Below are 20,402 nucleotides of genomic sequence, written 5' to 3' on the forward strand. Positions count from 1 at the left end.
GAATTTTTAACTGAGAAATTGTCCGTTTCTGAAAGGATTGCATTGTTCAAGTCTACTTATGGCTGACTGTATGTCGGAGACAGTCACAGTAATCTTACAGCAAAAACGTGTTGTCCGTGACGTTCCCGGCGCCCGCGCGCGCAAAACTGGTTCCGGGTTTAATATCGTTTCAGGGGGAGTTACAGGGGGCGCTAGACACACTGGTGGTTTCTTGACAAGATGCAGATACATGCTGACAGAGGTCGAGAACACAGATAACAGCACAAGGAGACAAACAAACAAGTCATCCATTATTAAATCAAAGTGGAGATGCTGGGGATTGAACCCAGGACCTCATACATGCGAAGCATGCGCTCTACCACTGAGCTACATCCCCCTGCTAGACACATGTAGTTTTACCTGGTGTTGGTCAAGGTAAACGTTCTGTTACATGAATGAATGTAAGTAGGTGAGACAAAATCGCATTTACATACACAGTTTCTATTGTCCCGCACCTATTTCTGTATAATTCAGTATTCTGTAACTCAAAGGCTTTATTGTCATGTAAACAGAGAAAATTTAATTTTTTGTACAATGAAATTTTTACTTTGCTGTCCCCTTCAAATGCCTGTCATAATTCTGCTGAGGATGTGTGTGTGTGTGTGTGTGTGTGTGTGTCAATAGTCTGGCGCATTCTTCGGTTTTGATGATGCAACATCAATTGCAAAGCACTTTCACCTGCAGTCTGAATGTAATATGTAGGAGTCATCAGTGTCAAATCTGTTATTGTTACATTGTGACTCACATCTCTTGAGCTTTGCCAGAACATTTTCCTGAGGATCAACACCCACACGCATAAACTGAAGGCTACAGGGTGCTGGCAGCCACAGCCTGAATGAGATAATTGAAGTGTTTGTGTTGAGTAAAGCCCATTTAGAGTGATAACAGGTTGGCTGAAATGAAGCAGTACTGTAGTACTCTGCACAGTAGTCCACGGTTACCACAGACTGTTGACCGAATATCCCCAGTGTAAGCAAGAGTGTGGAGTAAAGATTTCTAAAGCAATTGGAATATTTCACAACAGCAGATAACAAAACCTTAATTATTCATTCATACAGATTTAATGTGTTTTAAAATAAATCCCACTAAAGCTTAAGTGCAAAAACTCTGATGAATTTATTATTTTAGAGGAGCAGCTACAGACAATAGAGGGTAGATTAAGAATAAGATCTAGAGATACCAGACTATGTTAAACACGTGAGTTTTATTAAAGAGAAGCAAATACAGCAGTTCAACAGATGAAAAAACAAGAGGAAAAAAAACACTATCTAAATGATTGCTAACTAGACTGCAGAGTGCATCGTATAAATGAAAGAAATGAAGAAGACATCATGATTCATCGTAATACGAGCAGACTCGGGTTGGCAGTGATTACAAAGGATTCAGGGAGACCTTGGAGTTACATTGGCACATTAAGTACATTCATCAGAGGGATGAATAAATGGATTATTTTATAATCCGGAGTTTTGTTCTGCAGCCTGATAATTGATCTTCAAATGGCTGTGTTATTCAGAAATACGACTTCACATGGAGTGTCCACAAGTGATCAATGTACAGGGGGACAGCAGAAAAGGACTAAGTTAACATTTAAACATAAACATCAATGTAAAAGACAAATCTTGACGCTGATCCAAACTTCATATTTCAAAGGGAATCGAACAGTTAGTCCAGTTAGTGTCATTAAGTGCTTGTTTTGTGTTCACGCTTCCATCTTGTGTGTCAGTGCAGCTCATCCGTGCTTCATCCCGATGCTTCTCAGTCAGTCTTGGTTTTGTGTCTCCAGGGGTAAATCAGCTCGCCCACAAACAGCTTCTTGACGAGTGCGGCCCACGAGTCTTTGGGGTAGCAGCTGTAAGTCGGGGTCCTGTAGGTCTGAATCACCGCGCTGCTCTTCAGCGGGTTAATCTGAAGAAGAGGAGGGGGAGACGGTGAGGGATCCACGCCACAACCCTGTTTGTCTGTTGTTATTAAATGTTGGCAAATTTCTAGATATTTATCTAAAAAAAAAGGGGGTAAAATCAGAGGGTTTCCCAGAATCCCATTGTGGTGAAAATGAACGAGCCTCTTAAACAACATTACGACCGTCGAACCTTAAACTGAAAGCCACACTAATGAAACACTTTGATGTGGATTTGCAGCTCTTTAAGGCAGTAAAAGTACCGGGCTGCGGTCACAGAGGAACCACGGGCCTGACAGCTGATTCTAATGCGCGTTAGTGCAAAATGTAAACGCTCGGAATGTCTCACCCGACCACATGTGGATGTGACCGGGATCGGCGTCGAACGATCCGGGCGTAAATACAAAGTGAGCTGCCGGGACAGATTTACGGGATTACAGCTGAAAGCTTCACTACGGCACCATTTGTGTTAATTCCCTGAGTGGGGGGATTGCATGGATGACGTCGCTGGATGACATCACCGCCTATCGTCATCATTATCGCCTCGCTTGTTGGTTGAAGTGAAATGACGTAAACAAGCCGTCGTCCTCTTACCTCCATCAGCAGGTGAAGGGCTGTCCCAGGCTCCTCACACAGAACCCTGAACTTCACCCCCTCTGTTGAATGCGACACACACACACACACGCATAAACACACACGATACAGGAAGTTTCATCAGAGGTCGGCGTCAGCATCTACTTTCATATTCGGATGCCGTTTCCGTACCTGCCAGCCTGTAGGGTCGAGTGAGTCGGAGGCCCATAGCAAACAGCGGGAAGGAATTGATGAAATCCACACTGAGGTGGATGACGCCCTGGAACAGCACCACCACCAGGCGCAACTGTGCAGCACAGGGAGGCACGGGGGTGAAAATCAAACACGCTTACGTACGCCGCTGCTGCTGCCACGCCAACGATACTGGACAGATTTGAGGTCTAAGTACCGTTACAGGTACCTCGTCTCTAATGCCCTTGTGGGTTTGACCTTTTACTGACCTCTGTACCTGAAGGCTCCCAAACAGACCACAACCCAAAACAACCACCAGGACTTAGATGTGAATATTTACACAAATCTCTCTTTTTGGTGACACTGCTTTTTAAAGTGACTCATCCCTGCTCTGGTGTTTACACTCTAAACAACCAGCATGCACAGCTGACAGGAGTGTGACCAAATAGGCTTCTGCAATGAGGACAAATCACACACACACAAAGATTGGCCTGTATCTGTTGTTAAACTTGTCTGACAGCTACATCTTCCCCTCATTGGGATTGTGAAGGTTTCATGGATGCGAGCGCTCACCAGAGTGAAGACCAGGTAGTAGAGCGCGGCGGTGGGCAGCAGGAACAGCAGGACGGTGAACAGCAGCGTTCCGATGAAGAGCTGAAACGCCACAAACACAACAAACTCACAGACTACAAACTTGTAAAAACCACCCGGGCGTGTGAGCTCATGGATCTGCTGAGTCTGGAGCCGCCTGAGGCCTCCAGCAGGTGGAACAGCAGGAGATGGAGCCTCTAATGTGGCTGAATCAGTCTGTGGGTGCTTGCTTATGAGATGTGGTGTAAACTGTACACACTGATCGTCTCCGTAACTGGATCCTAAAGCGTACCTGGTCCAGGTCGTAGGAGCAGGAGTCCACCCTCTGCCTCAACACGTTCCACTTCTTCCCTCTGAACAGCCTCCAGAGGGACGAGAGCCCGTAGATCTTCAGACAGTACAACCTGACAAGAAAGAGTCGACGCAGGAACAACACTTATGTAATCATCACACACACAAGTTTAGGGCGCCAGGAGGGAGAAAACACACACCCGTTTACACACTTGCAGCATTATTGCAAGAAGCTGTTTGGACATCAATATGTAAGAGGGAAAGTCATATTCCAGAGAGAACCGAGGGGCGAGGGAGCCGAGCTATCTTTAGAGCAACTGCATAATTTAGTCGCTCCTCTCCGTCATCCAAAACGATGATCACAGCCAGAGCCGCAGTGTTCGGGCGCACGTCACACCGCAAGGCCCGGACGCCACAGAGCGGCCCGAGTCCATCAACTCCCACTTAAGGACACGAGGACACGAGTAATATGGGGTTTTGTCTCATATTTACTGCAGAGACGGAGCCACGCAGAGAGCCAGTGACGTTAATGAGTGAAATGATATGTGTGTGTGTGGGGAGTGTAGTAATTCAGTTTCACACTCATTATCTAAAAAGGACTGTGCTGATGTTGTTAGATGACAATTTCCTCACAGCTGGGAGAGTGGGACTTCTCCTGCCCGAGGAGACGAGACAACTGAAACTAAATCATGCTCAGTGTCTATTATTATCAAGATAAGAATGTGAGCAGCCCCAAAGAACAGAGAGGAGAGAGGGGAGAGGAGAAGAAACAGCTAAACTCTGTGTACGGCTGAAGCAACACTCTGCAACCATCTGACCCACTTATGTAACACAGAGACGTGACAGCAGAGATCTGCTCCGTGAGTCCCACTCCACTGGACTGAACATGATGAACATCTGGATCAAGACCAGATCACTCAGACTTCTTACGCGTAACTTTCCTACATTAATACAGCCACAGCTTTCAGTTTAGCTCATGGACTTTTCCATACGAGTGAGAAAATAATATGAACATTCAAATTCTGCAGATGGCGCTACGTTCCGTAGAGAAGTGTTAATGCTCCTTCCGTTGCCCTTGAGCAAGTAGACTGGGTGCAGCACTGCTCCTGAAGGGCTTAAATCTTTGTTTACACATCTAAACACACGCTGCACTGCACAGACACTGCGATGCTCCCATGAAAGCAGCTGCAGATGTTTATGGTTCCCAGAGGATGAATCCTACAAATTTTTCTTCTGATCTTTCCTCCAGCACGTCCCAAGTTTCCACTCAAAACATGTCGAGGGTTTGTGCAGATTGCCATGAATCTTATCCAGCAGAGGATGAACCCCTTCTGCTGCAGACGCTCGGCCTTCACTTGACAGCACAGTTGGCGGGTTGACCTTCTTCACACAGCAGCTGCTCTGCTCTCAGCACTCTGGGTGGGAATATTTCCAAGACAATCTTCCAAAAACTGGGTGTGTGCACCTTTTTACTTGGGTGTGGGGAAAATCCGCAGTTCCCAGTTGTCCTCAAAGGCCTGGAACGCTTCAGCTCTTGAGCTCTCAAGTGGAACAGTAAATGGATTCCGTGTTTATTCTGACCCACATGGGATTTATTTACATAAGTATTGCCAAAAATGAGCTCTGGGTTTGCCTTCAAGAGGATCAGGATATTATAGAGTGCACCACATGCAAAGTTGGTGACAAACAGATTCTACTTTCCGGGTGCACATGAAGGCACCATGAGGGTCACTATGTGCCATCATCGCCACTCTGCCCCCACAACCACAATCATAAAAAGGTTCAACCAAGAAGCTGAGCCAAACTAAGACAACGGAGTAGTGAACACTGAGGAAAGCCTGACCCCCGGTGGCCAAACCTGGTACTTAGAAATAACATGTCCCTGTGGACGATGAAGCTTCATTAAACCTGGAGCATTTCACGGATTTTTACAAGTTGCTTCTACAGCTGGCGTTCCATACACATCAGAGTAATTGATTTCCAGTTAATTGGTGGGTAGATTGATGCCACAACTACCTGATAAAGTCTTGTTTGAAGTCTGTTGTCTTCGTTTAAACCTCACCTGGCTCCGTAGACGTAGAAGCAGTAGATGTGGAAGGTCAGCATGGCCACCATGTCAGAGAGCAGCGAGAGGGCAAAGGTCAGGCCCAGGCAGGCTGACAGTCCTCCATACCAGAGGATCCCCTCGACGAAGGGAGACATCAGGTGGATGTAGCCTAGGGAACAAAGGAACAGGTCAGAGGTCGGGTCTGAGGTTAAATAGGAGGGTCTAAATGCCACGGCTACAATATGAGGGTTAAAGATACAAAATACGAGTACGACATGTCATCAATCAGGATCAGTCCTTAAATGATCACAAACAAACTCACTGCTCCAGAGGTGGATGTGGTAGAGGAAGAAGCGTCCCAGGACCTGGTCCAGGGCACGGTTCATTTTTAGGCCAGCAGGAGCTCCCATCAGCCACTGCAGCAGCTTCTCCAGCTCTTTAGCCACGTGCTGCGCAACAAAACACATCTGTTTGTGGGCCTTTGATCGATTATTTGTTAATTTTGTGTATTTCGTCTGTGGATTATGATGTGGAATGAACGAACGTAAACTAAGAGTCTGTGAACTCTGGGGACACCGGAGGTTGTGACAAAGATGTCAACATATATTTAATGTACACAATGCAAGAATACACAGATATGGTGCCATCTTGTCTGTTTTAGACAGAGCACTTACTTCAGCGGTAGGCACCAGTGCGCTGGCTAGATCGGCGATGTGATTCTCTCTGTAGAGCCAAAAGATCAACAGCATGCCGAGAGCCACGTCGACCAGGATCGACACCACGATGTTCGCTTTCCTTCACAGAGAGACGAAGAAGAAGAAGGCACTCAGCGGGCGCAAACCTCCACCAAGGCCGAACATTTCTCCTGTAACATTTGACTTTTCTAATGAGAGGCTTTGGGTTGAAAGTCTGGCTGGCTCACAGCTCTCTGCTGCTATCTAGTGGTGGAACAGACTTAATGACCTTCATTTGGTGAGACGCCTACCTCATGAAGTGTGTGTGGCCGTCGGCAGGTTTGGGCGAGCTGAGCGTCGTCATGTGTTGGGTTCTGTAGCTGAGCTGGGTGCAGGTGGAGAGCTTACTGGACAGGAAGCGCAGAGGGTACAGATTGAAGATCCTGGAGCAGAAGAGGGATCAAAACAGAGATCCAGAAAGGTTCACTACCCTGCATCACTTTGGGGTTGGTTGGTTAATAGTTTGAAGCCCCTCCTCTCACCGTAGGCTACAGATGGTGGTCCATATGGTGAGCAGCCACCTGATGAGCAGGCAGAGCGGGACAGAAACCTGTTTGAGCAGCTCCACGATGATGCTGCCCTCACGCCCCTCCGTCTGCCAGTGAGTCGTCTTCAGCGGCCCGTCGTCGTATTTGTCCCGGAAGAACAGAGGCTCGCTTTGGGCCACCGTCTGAAACATCTGGAGCAGGAAATAGTGAGATCCATGATATGGAATTTTTAGGCTTTAACTCATCATGGACAGAAGAAACAACTGGAGTGTGAGCTGCTCACGTACCCGTCTCAGCTTGGACAGCTGATCACCTTCGGGATCAGGAGCGCCGTTCTCGATGGGGTGGAGCTGGGACAGCATCACCTTCCTCTGCTCATAGTGGATGAAGATCACCTTCTCCTCCTCCTCCTCCTCCTCCTTAGTTTCCTCTTCTTCCTCCTCCTCCTCCTCCTCTCCCTTACCACCCTCATTCTTCTCCTTTGGACCCTGCTGAGCTGCTTCATCTGATGGTGACGCAAAAATGAACTGAGCGACGTCTCTTTATTACCGGTGAATCACCCGGACACAGTGAATCCAGACGGGTCTTACTTTGCTTCCGGATGCTGACCTCACAGTTGAAGCCCATCTTTCCTATCTCACGACTGATCTGGAGCCAGCGTTCATGAGGGAAGATGGTGCTGAGGTCCTTGAGGAAGGTCTCCATGCCCTCCTGGCCCTCCTTGGGTAAACTCCAGGAGCCCAGCACCGACAGCTCCACGTTGCCCTGGGCCTGCATCTGCAGAGAAGAATGCCACCGATGTACTTACGTATGTCATATCAGGTGACTTTGATTTATACTTTGGACAAACAACACCTAATTTGAGAACAGGCACATCAGAGAGAAAGCAGCGTGCTGCGCTGACCTGCTGCAGGTACTGTTTGACCAGTTTGGGGATGAAGGGGTAGTGGATGACCGTCAGCACCACAGCAGAGTCCTGCCCGGCGATCCAGCGGCCCACCAGCAGGCCGCTGTCTGCCCGGTTACAGCACTGCGGGAAGTAGATCTTCAGCACCATGGTTACCGCTCCAGGGCACCCTTCAGTCTCCAGCAGTGTTGATAATCTGGGAAAGCAAACGTTGATCTATTCCAAGTGGTTTTACTACATGAAATTGTCAAACAGTTACAGAATGCTGAGATTGATGTTAGTTTTGCTTTCCACTTCCAATTCCGACTCCATACTGATCCGCTGTCCTTTTTGTCCTTCAAATATCGAGTTTATAGCCGTGATGCAGCCTGAGGCGCAGCACTTATTGATCTTAACGGCACAAAACGTCGACAAACAATCTAACACGGGGAACAAATTCACTCATATTAACAAAAGAGCTCCAAATGTAGAATAGGTAACGAACAACACATTTGTGCGTTTCGTTAATCGTTAAGTTTCTGCGCTCGAATTTCTGCTACAGGTTCCCTACGTGAACTCTTCCAAATGGGAACTGAGTAACAACAACTGACGGACATTATGGAGCGTAAATGTTGTATCGTAAAATAAAAGTATCGAAACAAAATGTCGGTGTAAAAAACAGTTCTGTTACCTTCCTCAGCTACAACACAAACATTCACCTTCCATCTGTCAGATACAGTGACAAGAAAACGACGCCATATTGTTTGTTGATCGTCCGACATAAATACCGGTCCGGCAGGAAACAAGTGCGTGCGTGTATTTCCGGGCATGTCATTGGAAAATAGAATGTATTTAACAGGTTTTTCTATGTTTACGGATACGGACAGGATGGAGCCAGATTGATCCAAAACTATAGCAAAAACCGCCATGTTTAAATGAATTAGATCGCCACTGGATTTATACCAAGAGAACAAAGGCTGTTTTTCACGTTTATTGAACCTTCATAGTTATTTTGTCTAAATTAAAAATGGGAAAAATAACCAAATACAATACCAAATGTAAGTTGTGTGAATCTGACAAACGGAATTTATTGAGTTTGAACCATGTTTTGTTCTTTTAACTCAATATGGGGAGGAAGGGTGAGCCAAATGTTATTTATAGTAACGGTATTTTTTACTGAATGAATGATTGAAAGAATTTGTCAGATCAGTCCAGTTTTTTTCTTTCTTTCTATTTGGTCATAAATATAAAAGTAGACCGACAAAGAAACTAAGTAAGAGAAAATATTTTTTACAATACGCTGTGTCTTACTCACCAGTAAATGTCTGTGCAGATGTCGATGAGGAGTTGGCCCAACTGAAAACTTATCTTCTTCTGCAGAGACACAGCAAGAAAAGGGCGGGATGAAATAATAGAACATCCCACCATCAATGGGGCAAAAATAAACAAATCAATATAATATCTGTTAATTGATTAAATACAAAAAATATGTTATTATATTTATATCAATTACACGTTTGATAATATTAGATTATCGGACTGTTGTGCGAACTAAATAATCATATACAATTAATTTGAAGAGCATTTCTTATCCAATTTGTCATTGACCAAATAAGCAATTGATGAAGAAAAAGACGTTCAGTAGATTGATGTAACTTTAAATATCTACTGTAGCTGCATAACTTTTAAAGACTATAGAGTCAAACTGCATTCATTCATTCAATTAATTTAAATTATTTCTTATCATCGATATCATTTATAATGTTATTTTGACCTTTATATAGAGACATTATAGAGACAATGAAGAAGAAAGCCAATGTTGATATGTTCAAAGTTCATATACAAACTAAATTACACTGCCGATGGTTCCGACGCGAGACTCGCACTGCCTTATGGGTAAGGAGGAAGTAAACAAACGCACGTTGACAATGAGCGTCGCGAGGCTTTCAGGAGACCGAAGAGCCGGCTTTATGGAGGAAAACGGCGACGTTTTACAGGAATTTAAAGTGTGTTTTTTCGCCATGAGTCGCATTTCTTCTTTTCCATGGACTGTAAGTGTGACTAACAACAACATGTTCATATCTGCATCCATGTTCTGCAGGCAGTGGCTACAGATACGGAAGGAACCCCAATGAATCTAACGGGAATGTGTAGTTCTCCCTTTTCGCTCTATTTATAGATTCTCTCGGGGATGTTCCAGGAGGTTTCTCATTAAAGGTTTCCTGGAAAATGTTCTCTTAGTCATGAACACGATTCCTCACTACAACTGCTTCATGAGTCACATCTGATCTTACAGATTCTTGAGAAAGAACTTGAGCACAACAAATCATCAGAGCGGATTTCAGACATCCTAAAACAGGTTTGTTCCTAAGATCCTCATGCTGTTCAAATCATAAACTAGTCCTACAGTATCTGTTAAGTGATCAACAATCCATCTGTTCTCCTTTTCTCAGACGTGTCTTCATCCTCTGTGCCAGAAACATCCACCATCAGTCAAATACAGGAGGCTCTTCCTCTCTGAGCTCATCAGGAGGGTTTGTGTCAGCATGCTCAGTGTGTTTAACCAACATTTACTGTATGTAAAGTTTACGTGTATAGGATGTTTTCCTTCAATGTTACGGCAGACATTAGATTTCTAGTTTGTCTGTCTGTAGTCTACAAAAAGTAGATGTCAGCTCATTGAGGTTCCAAAGGAGGAGCAGAAGCGTCCTCATTGGATTCCTACTAAAGCTACCTGTTAAGATTTTGATATTTCTTTTGTGGAAGTAGGTTTTGGCCTGATGATGGTGCCAGAGGAAGAGCAAGGGATTCCAAATAAATTGGGATAGACATTTTAATTCCGTTTCATTCATCTGCACGATGCCTTTTCTCTCCTCTGACCTTCACCCACAGCACGAGGCTGCAGATCCTGCAGAGCCTCTGGATGAGCTGTACGACGCTCTGGGGGAGGTGCTGGGAGCCGCCGAGGGGACAGAGTGTTACAAGAGTTACTTATTGGTACTAATAATCACACATTACTCACTAAAAAAATTGTTAAGACGAGGCAACGCTTGCCTAAAAGTAAAATCTATAACATTTTACTAGCAAATGAACATGAGGAAATCCAACAAAGCAATTTCATGCTCATGTTGAAGACCTGAGCCACATGACACCATAGAGCTGGAAACAGCGTGTAGCGTGTCAGAGCAGCCTGACGTGGTGCCGTTTGTCTTGCAGCCTTGTGGCGAGGCAGTGAGCCTGCAGGAGAGCGTCGCTCTGATCTCAGAGGGGACGACCGGCCTGGTGACCTGGGAAGCTGCTCTCTACCTGGCCGAGTGGGCGCTGGACAACCCCCAGGTCTTCACTGGGAGGTGTGGATTTATTTATATACAGTATGCATAGTATTGTAATTTTGTATACATTTGTATGTTGTATTGTTAACTATGCCCTGTTTTCTATTTGTGGTGTTATCCCTTGGCCTCCTCTTCCTCCCAGGACGGTGCTGGAGCTGGGCAGCGGCGTCGGCTTGACCGGCATCACTGTCTGTCGCTCCTGTCGCCCGTTCAGATTCGTGTTCAGTGACTGCCACCCTAGCGTCCTGCAGACACTGGAGAAGAACGTCCGGCTCAACAGGCTGACAGAGCAGACGGCCCCTGCGGTCTGCGTGGAGGAGCTGGACTGGACTGCCGCCACGGAGGAACGGCTACGAGAGATTAGGGCCAACACCGTCATTGCTGCAGGTCAGAGTTTAGTCCTTCTAAAAAAGTGTTGAGTTCATTTAATTTGTGCTGTAGCTGCAGTTAACATGCCCACGACTCTGAACTGTCTTGTGGCTAAATATGAAAGACCTGACCTGCTGTTTCGTCCCTGTGCTGCAGATGTGGTGTATGACCCTGATGTCATAGGCAGTCTGGTGACGCTGCTGTCCAAGATCCTGAGGTGTTCATCTCCCGAAGTCCTCCGTGAGGTCCTCATCTGCTCTACCATACGGAACCCAGGCACATACAGCTGCTTTAAGCAACAGCTGGGTAAGCCACAGAAAGTGGCGTTTTTCACAAGTTGCATTTATGGTTGTTTGGCTCAGTTTGTCACATTTAATACACAGTATGTAACAATGACAGTGATAACATCTAATCATTTCATTTCCAATATGTTGAGGATGTAATGCGTCATTCCAGACTGTAGTTTCTATAGCAGAACCTACTCCTGCTGGAACCTTGCATGTTCAACCATCATAACCAGGCAATATGATCATAATAAAGTGACTTTCCTTCTTCCCTCAGTAACAGGCGTTGTGATGTTCTCTTAATGTCTCATAGACTCACTAGAATGTCAATTGTGTTTACTTTGACAGAAAAAGCGGGAATCAGCCATGTGGTGATGTCAGGACCTGTCAGCCACGTGTTTCCTTACAACAGAGTCTCTGCCATAGAAATGATCAAACTGTACATGTGACTAACACAATAAAACCTTTATTTACAAATGTACATCATGACAAAGTGTCTTTTATATGTTCAAGAGCTCTGGGATGAAACGTTTCTACAGGTGCCGAGTGAGTCGGAGGTCAGACATTCCTGATCTATCGTGGCGCCGTGATCAGAGGCAGGACATTCTGGTTCCAGTTGTCGTCCCATCCCTGCCCTCTGCTGGCCTGGAGGTTCCTTCTGAACAAACCCAGGCTGCCATCTGCCCTGGGAAACTCCCACAAGAGCAACTGACACACACACACACACACACACACACACACACACACACACACACACACACACACACACACACACACACACACACACACACACACACACACACACACACACACACACACACACAGACACACACACAGACAGACAGACAGACAGACAGACAGACAGACAGACAGACAGACAGACAGACAGACAGACAGACAGACAGACAGACAGACAGACAGACAGACAGACAGAGAATCAGATCAATGTGGAATCTTACACAGTGATGAAACCATAATCATAATTATTCTTAGAATTCTCCTCATCTCACCTTGAGCTGCTGGGCGAGCTCCTGAGCGTCTCTGAAGATCAGCCCGTTCTCTTCATGCTTCACCAGCTCATGTAAACTTTGAGATAAACACACGGTTGTTGGCACAGAAACATAATCTGGTGGACACAATGGCAGGAAATAAAATCACTACATTGCTGTGCAGACATGAGGAGTGGAGACTGAACTCTGTCCCGCTCTGCCCTCACCAGTTGAAGTTGATTGCACAGACGGGCAGACAGCATCCAAACATGTCCACCACCTTCATGGGCAGATCCAGGCCGCTGGACGATTTGTGGAGACAAACGCCGAGGTCTGCAGAACCTGGGACACACAGGCATTGCTTCATCTGGTGAGGAAATGCGTATTAAAAGTACAAACAAAGCAAAGTGACGTCATCCTACCTAATAAGAGAGGATAATCTTCTGCTTCCAGCCAGGGAGTGCAGATCTTCACGTGGTCTAAATGGAGAGTGTCTATCAGCTTCTTGTAGTGCTCCTTCTGAGGACCCTTCCCTACACACACACGCCCATACACACACTCTTAAGTCAAACCTGAACCTTCTTATAATCTTTAGCGTTGTTTAACGGCAATGTAGCAGATGATTACCTGTGATCACACACACCAGCGACGGCAGGGAGGCTCCTCCTTTAACGAGGCCTTCATAGTCTGTTTGAGGTGAAAACACATTTGAACTCTTACACACTCTTCAGGTCAGAATGAAATGAGTTAAAACACCCTACGTTCACATTCCTGATTAAACAGCTTCAACACACCTACTGCCTTTGAAATGTTATGAACATTTAACCTCTGTGCTCCATTAAAAGCACTTTGAGTCAACGTGTCTGAAATGTGATACGCAAATACATTAACCTCTGGATCGGTACGTTCTATAACTGCTACAAACTGCTGCAGTCATCAATAATGTTGTCTCTTAAAGCAGTGAGGTCGGTGTTGGTTGATTATTATTAAAGATATAATAAACAATGTTTGTGTCTTCTTCATATTTTAATAAACATCACTCAAATGTCTCAACTAAAGACCCTCTGACCTTGAAGGGCTTTCAGCAGGATGGAGAAATCTTCATCCTCTGTAGAGAGAAAGTGAAACATCCCATTATCACACAGCAGAAACACAGCGCATGACTGAGCCTCCTGCGCTGCTCAGACCTGTCCAGCTGGTGCTGCTCAGCAGGAGCGCCGGGCGATCTGGCCTCAGGGTCACCGTGTCACCGGCCAGGTCACGGCACGAGAAGGTGGTCCTCTCCACTTTATCCTCTGCCTCCTCAGATCTGGACACACACACAGAGCCGTGAGCCAGTGTGCAAAATGACAGGATGCAGCAATAATTCAATGTTTAAACTGAAGAAATGGCTCCATTATGTTGCTATAAGTGATTGTGTGACGTGGTGTGTTGAACTTTGACCCTCACCCACTGTGCCGGAACTCAGGATGCGTTTGTGCCAGGCTTGCAAACAGCTGTTGCCTCAGCTTCAGGGGCGTTTCTCCGAATATGGAAGCTGGTTTGTCATACAGAGTGGTCGCCCTGTAAAAGTCAAAACAGACGACATGGCTCCGTCTCTACACACGTATGAGCACAGATCAGGCTTTGTGTCGGTTGAGAGGAAATCAGTTGGTACCTGATGCCCCAGTTCTTCTGCAAGTCGTCCCTCATGGCCTGGGTGACACACAGGTTGTGAGTGGCCAGAGGGCCAAAGACGTGTTCATACCTGGAAGAGAACAGGAAGTAAATGAACACACAAACCAACAACACTCAGCTCAGGCTTTACGATAAGAGTCATATCCTGTCACCAAATTTGCTGCCACACGATGTCACTGATGTGCACTGAACTCTAACTCTTCCCGGATTCCCATGACTTATGAACGGTGGACAGCCCGATCATGACAGCTGACAGCTTGGCTTCAGTAGTCACAAGTGTTCATCTACATAATGTGGGTTGTTTGTCAGTGTCAGATACTGACCACTTTGCCAGTCGGACAAGCGGGTGTCGCGGCCCGTGGGTCAGAGCCATGATGGTGTAGCCATAGTTGTGCCAGTCAATCACAAAGCGGCTGCCCCGCATAACGCACACCAGCCAGGCCACCGCAATGCCGGGCAGACCAGGGGGATTCTGGGATACAAACACAACACAACTGTTCCCTTCAGTCTGAAAGCAATGTGGAATGTGACCTATGAAATAGTGACGGTGTGTGTGTGTCACAGAATACACACACACGCACGCACGCACACACACCTGCATGAGTATATGTGACTGCAAGTCCATCCTCAGCAACACGTAGAGAAGCTGCAGAACCTGGATGATCACCTTTGTTACATATGTGAGGATTCTGGGTCCCACTGGAAACAGAATACTTGTTTAAAAAAATGTTTGTTATTATCACTTATCACACACACACACACACACACACACACACACACACACACACACACACACACACACACACACACACACACATACCTTGAAGGCCTTTCACCTCTGTGATTGGGACTATCCGTATGTTCTCCTCTCTGAGAACATCCTGATGAGGTTTGGTGTCTGATGAGATACATTCAGGCAAAAAGCATCAATGTTCAATCGTTACATGAGACCCACACGAATGACAGTTGGAACAATGTGTTCCTCTGCTCGAATTCTTACCTAAAACCCCGACAAAAGTCACTTTATATCCATGTTTGCCGAGGGACAGAGCGTGATACTGCATCCGAGGACTTCGTCCAACGTCGCCCAGCACAAGCACGCACACTCGCCGGTCGGTTTCTCCGTCTCTTCTGCGTAATGTCCGTACAAACCGGGTCACACACACGGTGGCAACGGTGAGGGAGATCACCGGCCAGGTTACGTTTGCTCCAGTTCCATAAAACACCAGCAAAAAGGCGACACCGAGCGCAAAAGCAGACAGAAAGCCTGTGCAGGTGCAGAGGCCCGCCATGTTTGTTTTGGATTTGTGATGACGTGTAGGGCGGAAATGGGAGGGGCCAGATCTTAAAGAGACCGCGAGAGCAGATTTACGTTTATGAATATTCATGAACCACAGGTTTACACTTTTAAGGTCTAAATGTCGAAATATATCTAATCCGTTTTCAAAACAGCCCACAAAGTAACCCATAATTTATGTTCCAAAAATGAAACGTATCTAGATTTCTTATATTTGAGTTTCGTAGTTTATCTGTTTCCTCTTGGGTTTTCGGTTCTTGGCTTCGGTTTCGCTCGTGTATCCCCACAAATGATTACCTATAATTACGTGGGAAAGTGAAATGTCAACACGGACAACTACACAAACTAAAGCAAACTTCAGAAGTTCAGGAAAAAAACAATTCATGCAATCCTTCTCACTAAATAAAGTCTCAGTTGTAGTTGTGGAGAAACACGTTATTTATTAGCTTTTTGTTTTTTGTTTTATTTTAGCTCCTTTTTCCATAGCTAGTTTTCAGATCACATGACTGCAGTTTCCCCCCTCCCAGCCACCTCACTTTACTGGCTCTGTTAGAGGAGAAACTGACCTCCTCCTTCTCCTCCTCCTCTTCATCCTAAACCCTGCAGAGTGGAAATACAGCGACAGATCGGAGTGGAACATGCCGACCATCGGGTTCCAGCTGGCCGCGGTGCTGGCACTGTTTGTCCCCACTGTCCGCTTGTCCCGGGCGGAGGTTATCGATGAGATCCTGGGCAGTCTGTCCCGGGGAGCATCCTTCCTGGAGCGACAACACGAGCAAATCAACCTGGACGGTGTGGTCGGATTCCTGATGCTGCAGGGTAGGAGGACGATCTGTCCGTATAAAAACACAGTAAAATTTCAATTGCGTGTGATTTGATTGTGAATTGCATGTAATATGACAATAAAAAGTGTCTTATCTTATCTTATAATTTGTGCAGAGTTCCTGATGTTGAAATGTTTTGTTTATGAAAACTGCACCCAAACTGCATGTTACCCATGTGATGATTCTGTAGAGATAATGAAATGAACAAATTACACAACACCAAATGAATGCACTAGTGTCTGAAACAGAGCCAAAGACTTAATGATGTGTTAAGTCTAACTGGTCTGTTTGTTAGACTAACAAGACAAATATAAATTCATAAAGGTTTATACAAGCCAGCTGGGGAGGGAGAGGCAAAATCAACACTCTCCAAGGGCAAACATTTCTGTGTAACTTGCTTTGACATTGTCCAAAAGCCTGCCAGTCATACAAAGTGCCTCAGAACCTTTTGTTAATAGTACAAACAAGTTTTCTGTAAGCATTTAAATGTAAGAGCTGGACAACATTAATATCATATGTTGGCTGTGGAATCAATACTGTGGAAAATTGTTGGTATCATTTTAAAATTTCAGTATTGGCACTTTTAGCAACCTCTGTGTCTTTACATACAAATGCACAGGTCAGATGCACAGATTCCTCTCTCTAAGCTGATCCAGAATCCCCTCCACTTTTTTTTTTCATTTGTCAGCCGAGCTGAAGGAAGCGGTGCGGACCTGGCCCCATACCGACACGGTCAGCTGGGCCCAGAGAACCTCCACCGTGGCTCTGATCAAACAGATCGACCAAAGCTTAGCCAAGGCTGTGCCCGCCCTGCAGCAGAACGACCCCAACTACCACAGAGGTCAGTCGCACCTGGTCAGGACTTCATTCCCCAGAAATCCTGCAACAACAAGTTTTAGTTAGACAACAAGGTCAAACAATAAGGAAGTAAAACCTATAATGAGGACTGAAATTAGATTGAATCAATGGAAAAACTGCATAAAAACATCAGGACAATGCAAATATGAAACAATGCAGCTCAAGGTCAAATATAGAAAGAGAAACCTTAAAAATAAATGCAAGTCGAGTAGTTTGGTTCATCAAACTGCAAAGTAAACAAGTTACAATGTTGGTTGCGATCCCAGGCTGTCTCTTCTTCTGCAGGATAATGTGTGCCGTCATAAATGATTAATACTGTAACAAGAATGTGCTGACTGAACTAAAGCACTGAAAATAATACCAACATGAATGTGCAGCTGGGAGTCAAAGAAGACGCCCTTCTGTCCCACTGTGAGGCCACTGGGACAATAAAGGACAAATCTGACAGTATTGCCTGTGTCTGTATGTAATCCATCCATGCGTGCTTCGTCCTGTCCAGAGTTTGAGCCCCTGCTGTCCTGGAGGTTCTGGGTGACGCCACAGGGGTGGAGCTCCACAGATCCCAGCCTGGTTTACTCCTCCACCATGGTCAGCGAGTGTTACGATGAGCAGCTCAGCGACAAATGCTTGACTCTGCTGCTGGGAACCTGGTAGGAACAGAACCCAACACAACTGACGGCGACATTTCCCACTCAGTCTGCTGTTACTGTTAATGCTGACATATCATTTTGATGTTTGGGACGGCTCCCTAAGTTACATTCTTTATATCCTTTCTTAATATTATTGAGGTTATCATTCAAATAAACCTTCATGTGGAAAGTTTTAGTGGCAAACTCTTCCGTCGTGTGCTTCTCTCTGATCAGGAAAATGAACGGGACGCCCTGCATCGTGACCAAGCCCTGCAGAGACACCATGACTCGTTTTGGCTGTCCACACTATTCTCTGTCCCACCAGCTCATGTACTTCATGATCGGGAGAATGGTGAGATGCATGACGAGCATTAATATGTCTGCTCGGAAATGGAAATGGTGGAAATGGTTCATCCTTTCGGGAGCCTAAATGGAAATTTAGAGTACATAAGCGAGCAGATCCATCCCTGTATCGATTGCTAAGACTTTGATTGTGTGTTTGCTGCTGGTGGTGTGCAGAACAGCTGCACCAACATGCTGAAGGGCGACATGCGAGCGTCACGGGCCAACATGACCGAAGACAGTTACGAGAAGATCTTCTGCTCCAACATGATGAAGTCCAACCTGGACATCGTCAGGGACGGATTACCTGAACACACTGTGGACATTTTCATAGAAAACAGTGAGTGTTTGAGGGAACACTTTGTTTTAGTGACACATTTGAAACACCTTTGTTATCACATATATTTAGATTACAAAGTCGTTCCGATTCTGACTTGAGTTCTTCTCCTCTGACAGTCCTGGTTTGTGGACTGGCCGGCTTCTCTGACTTCTACAAACCCGAGTGGCTGCAGCACGTCCTCAGGCTGCAGGATGAGGAAGTGGGCTGCTTTGGGCGAGATCGTGAGTGTTTCATAGCTTCTGTTAGAAAGCTTCAATTTAGCTGAACCTGGTGTCAGAAATATGCGAGCACGGCACAAGCTCAGATTCGGACACGTGAAAGATGTAACGCGGAAACTCCTCAGACTTCACAGGGTTAAACTGTGTGAACCCACTGATCTCTGCCGCTTTGTTGTGTTGTCAGAAAGCATCATCTCCCAGATCATTGGAGACGAGCTGCTGGAACAACTGCAGCCCCACAGGAGAGTGAAGAGGAGGGAGAAGATTCTACCAGGTGTGTGTGTGTGTTTGTTTGAAAACAAACCCGATATTCACAGTGGAAAGAAGAGATGTTTTAAGGTCACGATTTGATGATGTGTGTGTGTGATCTCCATATTGTACTGGTCTAACAATAATTACAACTCATTGCCTCCAGTAACTAAACGTATAACTGTAACTTCACTATTTGCTTCTGGCTCCTACTTTATCCGTAACACTGGGGTGGGTGATCATGGTCATGGTCTTCTCTCTTTGCTTCTCCTCCTCCTCCTCACAGATGGATGTTCCAGTCACATGACAGCTGTTGCCGTGGGTGCGCTTGGAGGATACCTGAAGTTTCACCTGGCTGAGCAGGACATCACCAAGAGGCCGCTGTCTTGAACGCACCGTGGTCCCGCTGTCAAGCAGCCGGCCGGGTGCTCGCAGGAGAGAAACATTTTAGCTGATTGGGTACGAGTGTTCTCTGTAAGCATGGAGGCTGGGGACACGCATGTTGCTTTATGAACACAAAGATGCTGGAGACACCGTTTGGCTTGAAATGGAAACCATACTGAAGACTTCTCAATCTCTGCTGATTGGATTCTGCAAGTTTAGTAATGAAAAAATGGCTTTTCCCTCGTGTGCTGCAGCATTAGTAGAGTTCTTGGACCGGTTGATCCTGTTTAAGACGCCTTTTGAATGTAGGGATGCTCGGCTCGTTCAGGCCCAAATTAGAATCGACTGATTTGCATTATAAAATGATGAATCATACAAACAGATCATGAATTAGATGAAGCCCTCTGTCACTGTTTCCATGTCATTTCTGTGGTAGTTCCTGTCTGGCTCCACGCAGACTCCAGGTGGCGCCGTTAAGTCCAACTGCGTTCGGGCAGGGAGCATCTACGAGATTATGGTGCTAACAGAGAATAAGGGAGGATATCTGGGTGTGTGTTGTGTTGAGTTGTGTTTATGTGTAGAAAGCTGAGAGCCACAGTCAGACAATGACAACATTTTCAAATATAAATGAAAATAAGCTTTATTCCTTTTAAATCACATGTGTTGTGTTTATATCAACTGAATACAAAACCAGGAAACCTTTCAGTGCCAGAATGAAAGCGTCTTCACGTCTGTACACAAACTGAGTCTATGTATATGATCATATTATATAACAGCTTACAAACTGTTCTCACGCTGGCTTTATCTCTGTGTAAGAATAAATAAAAGAAATGAAACAAAGATTGGAGTATTATGATTTTGTTCCTAATTAA

At 45.6% G+C, this 20,402-nt stretch overlaps 4 protein-coding genes and 1 non-coding gene across 6 annotated transcripts; 2 read left to right on the top strand and 3 right to left on the bottom strand.

The window, feature by feature from the left end:
* Positions 1-304: 304 nt before the first annotated feature.
* trnaa-cgc (transfer RNA alanine (anticodon CGC)) lies at positions 305-376 on the bottom strand. Its single transcript has one exon. It is a non-coding gene; the product is annotated as a tRNA-Ala (tRNA).
* Positions 377-1,224: 848 nt separating this feature from the next.
* On the bottom strand, positions 1,225-8,522 carry pigq (phosphatidylinositol glycan anchor biosynthesis, class Q). Its single transcript, XM_076142831.1, has 14 exons — positions 8,430-8,522; positions 7,757-7,955; positions 7,443-7,629; positions 7,140-7,357; positions 6,847-7,043; positions 6,616-6,747; positions 6,305-6,425; positions 5,953-6,079; positions 5,646-5,799; positions 3,585-3,696; positions 3,275-3,355; positions 2,702-2,816; positions 2,531-2,592; positions 1,225-1,944 (listed from the first exon to the last, which is right to left on the bottom strand). Exons 2-14 carry the CDS (start codon positions 7,907-7,909, stop codon positions 1,795-1,797), a joined length of 1,809 nt encoding a protein of 602 aa, XP_075998946.1. The 5' UTR covers positions 7,910-7,955; positions 8,430-8,522; the 3' UTR covers positions 1,225-1,794.
* Positions 8,523-9,625: 1,103 nt separating this feature from the next.
* eef2kmt (eukaryotic elongation factor 2 lysine methyltransferase) lies at positions 9,626-12,186 on the top strand. Its single transcript, XM_076142833.1, has 8 exons — positions 9,626-9,789; positions 10,035-10,097; positions 10,192-10,272; positions 10,631-10,735; positions 10,955-11,088; positions 11,213-11,457; positions 11,596-11,745; positions 12,072-12,186. Exons 1-8 carry the CDS (start codon positions 9,631-9,633, stop codon positions 12,170-12,172), a joined length of 1,038 nt encoding a protein of 345 aa, XP_075998948.1. The 5' UTR covers positions 9,626-9,630; the 3' UTR covers positions 12,173-12,186.
* On the bottom strand, positions 12,140-15,693 carry alg1 (ALG1 chitobiosyldiphosphodolichol beta-mannosyltransferase). Of its 2 annotated transcripts, none has more exons than XM_076142832.1 (13): positions 15,390-15,693; positions 15,210-15,287; positions 14,985-15,088; positions 14,713-14,861; positions 14,370-14,459; positions 14,162-14,275; positions 13,900-14,021; positions 13,782-13,820; positions 13,340-13,399; positions 13,135-13,245; positions 12,940-13,054; positions 12,734-12,809; positions 12,140-12,431 (listed from the first exon to the last, which is right to left on the bottom strand). In XM_076142832.1, exons 1-13 carry the CDS (start codon positions 15,679-15,681, stop codon positions 12,297-12,299), a joined length of 1,485 nt encoding a protein of 494 aa, XP_075998947.1. In that variant the 5' UTR covers positions 15,682-15,693; the 3' UTR covers positions 12,140-12,296. The 2 variants fall into 2 exon arrangements, 1 of the variants encoding a protein (XP_075998947.1); XR_012961035.1 differs by having other exon boundaries at positions 12,385-12,431; positions 12,734-12,849.
* Positions 15,694-16,157: 464 nt separating this feature from the next.
* cunh16orf89 (chromosome unknown C16orf89 homolog) lies at positions 16,158-20,113 on the top strand. The gene is made up of 8 exons (XM_076143260.1): positions 16,158-16,505; positions 17,199-17,351; positions 17,868-18,018; positions 18,232-18,349; positions 18,517-18,679; positions 18,796-18,900; positions 19,082-19,171; positions 19,433-20,113. Exons 1-8 carry the CDS (start codon positions 16,325-16,327, stop codon positions 19,534-19,536), a joined length of 1,065 nt encoding a protein of 354 aa, XP_075999375.1. The 5' UTR covers positions 16,158-16,324; the 3' UTR covers positions 19,537-20,113.
* Positions 20,114-20,402: the final 289 nt, after the last annotated feature.

This window comes from Genypterus blacodes, unplaced genomic scaffold (genome assembly GCF_046128005.1).
Source record: "Genypterus blacodes isolate CSIRO-AG114 ecotype Tasmania unplaced genomic scaffold, CSIRO-AGI_Gbla_v1 ptg000022l_1, whole genome shotgun sequence".
In the NCBI taxonomy this organism is placed as follows: Eukaryota; Metazoa; Chordata; class Actinopteri; order Ophidiiformes; family Ophidiidae; genus Genypterus; species Genypterus blacodes.